Source organism: Sus scrofa, chromosome 1 (genome assembly GCF_000003025.6).
Source record: "Sus scrofa isolate TJ Tabasco breed Duroc chromosome 1, Sscrofa11.1, whole genome shotgun sequence".
In the NCBI taxonomy this organism is placed as follows: Eukaryota; Metazoa; Chordata; class Mammalia; order Artiodactyla; family Suidae; genus Sus; species Sus scrofa.
In genome coordinates, this window is record NC_010443.5 from 167269516 (window position 1) to 167276640 (window position 7125).

General features: G+C 38.5%; 1 protein-coding gene across 4 annotated transcripts in view; it reads left to right on the forward strand.

Moving 5' to 3' along the window:
* KIF23 (kinesin family member 23) overlaps positions 1-7125 on the forward strand; it is a 41278-nt gene that overhangs the window by 29543 nt on the left and 4610 nt on the right. For 2 of the 4 annotated variants that reach the window (XM_013993340.2, XM_021100676.1), the window contains 8 exons: positions 961-1040; positions 1124-1243; positions 1484-1610; positions 1934-2092; positions 3565-3722; positions 4330-4503; positions 4737-4916; positions 5201-5512. In XM_013993340.2, the coding sequence (XP_013848794.2) occupies positions 961-1040; positions 1124-1243; positions 1484-1610; positions 1934-2092; positions 3565-3722; positions 4330-4503; positions 4737-4916; positions 5201-5512 (1310 nt within the window). The remainder of the gene's footprint in view (positions 1-960; positions 1041-1123; positions 1244-1483; positions 1611-1933; positions 2093-3564; positions 3723-4329; positions 4504-4736; positions 4917-5200; positions 5513-7125) is intronic. The other 2 variants (XM_021100679.1, XM_021100686.1) reach the window with 1 other exon arrangement.

Consider the following 7125-nt stretch of genomic DNA (forward strand, 5'->3'; position numbering starts at 1 on the left):
ATGGTCTCCATCGAGGTACAGATGAGCTCTGTGTTTTAGGAGGTGGTAAGAATGAAAGCATGGTGGTGGTAGCTGACCTTAAGGTTCCAACATGAAAAAAATCCTTGTGTACTTTTGGGATCTGTGCAGGTGAGCTCTCCTTTTACTGTTGGCTTCATGGGTCTGCCTGACTTGCCTTGACTCAGAAGTTCAAACAAGCATGGTCAGAAGAGTTCCTGTTGTGGCTCAGTGGGTTAAGGACCCATCGTTGTCTCTGTGAGGATATGGGTTTGATCCCTGGCCTTGCTGAGTGGGTTAAGGATCTGGCCTTGCCATGAGCTTTGGTGTAGGTCGCAGAGGCGCCTCTGATCTAGCGTTACCGGGGCTCTGGTGTAGGCTGGTAGCTGTGGCTCTGATTTGACTCCTAGCCTGGGAACCTCCATATGCCGCAGGTGCAGCCCTAAAAAGAAAGAAAAGAGTAATCAAGACTAACAAGTATGTTCTGCCTAAGAAACCCATGTTTATGATAGGGGACAGATTGAGCTGGCTCCTAAGACATTTGATTGGTAGAAGCAGGAGCTCCTCCTGGTGCAAGGGAGACTTCAATGTCTGGATGGAGTCCACTGTAGCCTGAAACGGTCATGCTTTAGAGAAAACATTTTAATATGAGGATATCAGACACCTGCATCTGATACACTCTTTTACAGAATTTAAGATTTGGAAGAAACTTCATGGGTGATGACATATAATGCTGCATTTAGTGGAGAGTCTCTATGACACAGAATCCCCGAAGGATGGTATTTACCCTCTCCTAAAACAGCAGCAGATACAGACAGCTCTTTAATTTGAGCCACTACAAGTCTGTCATTTGTAATTTCTGTCTAATAGTTCTATGAAGTAGGGATTTCATAGGCAGACGGTCCACACTCTAACTACTCCGCTGTTGTCCTCAAATGTCTTCTGTGTACATTTTTCTGTCAGGGAACATTAACCAGTCACTAATGACGCTAAGAACGTGTATGGAGGTGCTGAGAGAGAACCAAATGTATGGAACTAACAAGGTAAGCAGCAGCCTTTGGTCCTCTGTGCAGTCTGTCTGTGTGCATTTTCTGCCTTATGTATTTGGATTTGAATGTGTTTATAGATGGTTCCATATCGAGATTCAAAGTTAACCCATCTGTTCAAGAACTACTTTGACGGGGAAGGGAAAGTACGCATGATCGTGTGTGTGAATCCAAAGGCTGAAGATTATGAAGAAAGCTTGGTAATTTTAATGTCTTCATCCTATACAGTCTTAGAGCTTCTATAGAGAAAACAATTATTTGGATGTGAAGAATAATAACATTTTGAACATTTTTTAACATTAACACAGAACCATTAATTTTTTATAGAAGTTAATGAAAGACTAATCTATTATTTCCTTTACTAATTTCTGAAGAAAGACTTGTATATGCTTATTTGTTAAAACAAAACAGAACAAAAACAAAACTATTTTATATCTTAGCAAGTCATGAGATTTGCAGAAGTGACCCAAGAAGTTGAAGTAGCAAGACCAATTGACAGGCCAATATGTGGTTTGACACCGGGAAGGCGATACAGAAACCAGGCCCGGGGAGGCCCTGTTGGAGACGGTATGAGCTGGTGTTATGTCATTTGCCCATGATTAGTCTGTCTCTCTTTAAAAAATCTATTTCACATAAGAAAACTGTTTACTTCTTTTCCACTCTAGAAGCAAGGGCAAAAAAAAAAAAAAAAAAATCTGAACCAAAGAGATTTCTTTTGTTCAGATTATATATAACTTTTTTCATTTTTCCTTTGTAACTCATTTTTAAGGAAGTATTATGACAACAAATTACACTGTTAATTGGACTGGGGCTCTTATCACAGTGTTAAACTTATTTGAATAACTTTTCTCTCCTGTGTAACTAACTTTTTATTATTTTTAATAACACAGAACCGCTGGTTTCAGAAATGGTCTTACAAAGTTTTCCACCTTTGCCACCCTGCGAAATTTTGAATATCAACGATGAGCAGACGCTTCCCAGGCTGATCGAGGCTTTAGAGAAACGCCATCAGCTACGACAAATGATGACTGATGAGTTTAACAAACAAGGTTAGGGCCAAACTGTTCCTAGGTGTTTTAATGCCAGAAATCTGCAGGGAGTCCAAGTTCTGTGGTAGGATAGAATCTTCAGGGAAGGGTTATTTTAACTTGCAGTGCCCAGGGCATCATTTTATATGCCAAGAAGGCAAAGCAAAAGAAAAAAGTGGGTATGAATTTCTTTCTCCCTTTTAAAAATGAACAGTGATGAATATACATTGGCTACTTTTTATTTCCCACTAGTTATTTATTTGCAAGGCATTTAACATGTGTTACAATAACTGTATCTTTGAGAAAATTACTTAATCCTCTATTTTTTAGCTTCCCTGTCTGTAAAATGGGGATTATGACTGTTCCTACCTCAGAGGGTACTGAGATAATGTGTGAAAATCATGTAGGATAGTGAACAGCCAGCTACACAATAAGTGCTCAGTGAATGTACTTACTCTTCTTATCATCCTCATAAAATGTGAGATAATTAGTATTTAAATCCCCATTTTGAAACAAGTAAATGTGCTCAGAAAAATAACTTGCCCACATCACATACTTAGCAGTGTACGAGGGGTTTCAACTTGAATATAACTGTTCTTAAGTCTAGTGTTATTTCTGGTTTTGGATTTGTTCTGAAGCAAATTATTTACCCATAAGGTGAAAACAGGGAAGGGGATGCTAAAGTGCAAAATGAAAGACTTAATATTTTTTTTTCTTTTTTTTTTTTAGGGCCACACCCTAATATGCCACACCATGGCATATTGAAGGTTCCCAGGCTGGGGGTCTAATCAGAGCTACAGCAACACCAGAGCTGTAGCAACTCGACAGCTACAGCAGCGCCAGATCTGAGCTGTGTCTGCAGCCTACACCACAGCTCATGGCAACACTGGGTCCTTAACCCACTATGCAAGGCCCAGAGATCGAACCTGTGTCCTCATGGTTTCTAGTCAGGCTCGTAACCTGCTGAGCCACAATGGGAACTCCCAAGACTTAGTATTTTTTTCAGTAATAAACAAAAAGCTTCAATGAATGTCTCTTTTGTGGATTTGAGAATCAAACTCCTAACTTCCTTCCAGACTTGTTTTCTAATTACAGACTTTCAAAGAGGGACTTGCTGCAGAGCTACGTTTTATAAAAACAGTGGTTAATAAAAACTGACTTTGGAGTTCCCGTCATGGCGCAGCGGTTAACGAATCCGACTAGGAACCATGAGGTTGCAGGTTCGATCCCTGCCCCTGCTCAGTGGGTTAACGATCCGGCGTTGCCGTGAGCTGTGGTGTAGGTTGCAGACGCCGCTCGGATCCCGAGTTGCTGTGGCTCTGGTGTAGGCCGGCGGCTACAGCTCCGATTAGACCCCTAGCCTGGGAATCTCCAATCTTTGGGAGTGGCCCAAAGAAATACCAAAAAGACAACAAACAAACAAACAAAAAAAACCTGATTTTGTTGGTTATTTTGGAATTGGAGTAAACTTGACCTGTATGCTTTTGTTTCAGCTATTACTTTTAAAGCTTTGTTGCAAGAATTTGACAATGCAGTTTTAAATAAAGAAAACTACATTCAAGGAAAACTAAATGAAAAAGAAAAGGTGATCTCAGGACAAAAATTAGAAATAGAACGACTGGAGAAGAAAAACAAAACTTTAGAATACAAGGTTGGTTTTGCATTCTTATAATGGATGTTTATGCTGGCCCTTTAGCACTGGTCTCTGACTTACCTGTGGGGGCCCACACCTGCTGCTTCCTGGGAATTATCACTTGGTCATTTACTAGTCTTCATCCCATCTCAAACAAGAGGAAATGTGAGTGAAAAGCATAAAGGGACCAATATACGCTTTAATTTTATGAGTTGGACTTTAGCAACTGAAGAGATGGTTCTAGAGTTTAGCTTAGACTACAGCTTGTTTTTTGATTTAGGACTCTGTGATGTGTTCTCTCACTTACTGAGGATCACCTGGGACACATTCATTCTAGAGAAAAGCTCATCTCAACCAGTACAGTGCTCTCTACTCTGAAAATAGCCTAAAGATAAAATTTTAGGCCTTAATTTTAGGGAAAAGTAATTTTCACATGAAATCAATTTTAACTTTGTCTTTCACTGAGGACCTTACTTAAAAGTTCTCATTTCTAGGAATGGAGGTGGAAATTTTAGAGGGAAATGCTTTCTCCATGGTTTTTCTTTCAATACTTGCATAAGCAGACTTTGAGAGATTATCTTAAAGCTACCTTAAATGTTTACATACCAAATGGTCTACCTTCCAGATTGAGATTTTAGAGAAAACAACAACTATCTATGAGGAAGATAAGCGCAGTCTGCAACAGGAGCTTGAAACCCAGAACCAGAAACTTCAGCGACAATTTTCTGACAAACGCAGACTAGAAGCCAGGTTGCAAGGCATGATGACAGAAACAACCATGAAGTGGGAGAAAGAATGCGTGAGTGTCACTCCTGCAGTGCTCATTTCAGAGATGGATGATTTATTTCAAATTGCAGTATTCTGAATTACTGTACGGAGTTGGGTAGGATTTTAGTGGTGGCAACAGTAGTTGCTTTTCAGCTCATTTTACTTCTGGGAGAACTATCACCTCTAGGTATGGAGTGTTTAGGTAACTCGTGCACTTGTTTGATATAACTGAGTAGAATATATACTGCCACTGATAATCTGCAGGAGCGCCGAGTGGCAGCCAAACAGCTGGAGATGCAAAATAAGCTCTGGGTGAAAGATGAAAAACTGAAACAACTGAAGGCTATTGTTACTGAACCCAGAACTGAAAAGCCAGAGAGACCCTCTCGGGAACGGGATCGAGAAAAAGTTACTCAGAGATCTGTTTCTCCACCGCCAGTACCTGTAAGTTATTTGTAGTTTAATAACTTAGTAGTACAAGAGAAAATTTGTTCAGATTAGGTGACGATTTCTGTGAGAATCAATATTTTGTTTTATATTTCTTATTTCTCTAACTTCTGTTTATAACTATTTTAAAATTTAGTATAAACACAACTTTAGTATACAAATTAGTAATTTAGTACAAATCATTGTAATGTTGTCTTTTTGTGCTAAAATGATAGAAAAGAAGTGAATTATTTCTCTCAGTTTTTCAGTCTTGCTCATTAATTTCTCTTCACTTTTTTTAGCTTCCTAGTAACTATATTGCTCAGATTTCCAACGGCCAGCAACTCATGAGCCAGCCGCAGCTACATAGGCGCTCTAACTCTTGCAGCAGCATTTCTGTAGCTTCCTGTATTTCGGAATGGGAGCAGAAAATTCCTCCGTACAACACACCTCTCAATGTCTCATCTATTGCAAGGCGTAGGCAGCAGGAGCCAGGACAAAGTAAAACTTGTATCGTGTCAGACAGAAGGCGAGGGATGTACTGGACTGAAGGCAGGGAGGTGGTTCCTTCATTCAGAAATGAGATAGAAATAGAAGAGGATCATTGCAGCAGGGTTAGTGCCAGTAATGTTTTAAAGCATTGTAGCAATAGATTTTAATCTTGTGGTTTTTTTTCTAACTTGATTCAAAAAGTTCAATGGAAAGATGGGTGAACTCTAATATAACAAGGTCTAATTTTTCTGTTAGTTAATTTGAAGGATCAAATCACCCTGAAACTGAGGCCGAGCTCTTCATCTGAAAAGGCTTCTAAACCCATGTGGCACACAAATACTGCCTGGTGTTCAGTGAGAACACAGGTCAGTGGGGCACCTCCCGGACTCATCTGTGCTTTTGAGCATCCACGCAATTAGTGACTGAGTGTCTTAGAGCACACTTCCATTTTTTTCTTTTGATTTCTCCTAATTAATTTGATTTTTTGCCTGTTTTTAAACTTCTATTTAAAAATTGCTTTCCCAGACTTTATTTTGAAAATAGATTTGTAAACATGATTTTTCTTGAACCTTTGAAGTAAGGAGTAGACTTCATGGCACTTCATTCCTAAACAATGGGGCACCCACCTACATAACCACAGTCTTTTTTCACACCTAAGAAAGTTAGCATTAACTCTGAATATATACCCTCCAAAATACAGTTCATGTTTACACCCCCCCTGTGGCCCCAAGAATGGCTTTTCTTTTTTCAGTCCTTCATACATTACACATGGTTATTATCTCTCTTTAATCTCTTTTAATATAGTCCATCATCCCTTTTTTGATTTTCATGACATTGCTTTTGAAGGCCAATTGTTTTATAACTGCTGAGGGATGGTTTGCATGTCCAATAAATTGCTTTTAATCTCGAGACCTTTATTCTCAATTTACAAGGGCTCTGCCTCATTCAAGGGTATTTAAACAAATTAATGTCTATATTTTCTTCTTAAGGATTAAGATAATTCCTCTGACTCTAAGTGAACTAAGTTGATATTGTAATTTACATTTAGTTAAATTTTAATAGCACTTTAGGATTTTTTTCTTCTAAACAAATGTTTTTTATAGTAAATATTTGCCTTAGCTTTTCTTTGTGGCATAAATTAGGGGTGCAGAAAAATTTCATTTAGGTGGCATGCATTCCCAATTATTAAGGGATGGTGATGAATTACAAGGTATTTACCAAAGCAACAGAATTCTAAAGTCGCTTAAGCTCTACCGATTTTTGCTTTAAGCCTTTTTAGGGAGCAAATTATGGTGACTGGTCTTTCTGATCAATTCTAATAAATTCCCTTATTTCATGCAAGTTGCTGGACTGAAAACTATTCAAGGCCTGCTTAGGCTTGGTCAACATTAATGTAATATCTAATTTGGCTATGAGCTATTTAAGAGGACTTACTATAGAGTCTTTAATTTGAAATCAAAATCTCTTTAGAAGTGCAGCAGAAAAGTTTAGGCTAGTATCTATGCATATATAGGTTGGTTGGTCAAAAATTGTTAGTGGACGGAATATTTCAGTGAGGAAGAAATTTTAAATATCACTTGTTTCATAAATGATGGTAGATTGTTAAGGACTGTCATCTTTCCAAAGCTTATTGCTAAATGTGTTCAGGATGCCATCACCTTTGCTAAATGGTAGGTCACAAGAGCTACTTTTCTCCTTGTTCAGCATTAATTAAGCCATTTTATAAGAATGGAAA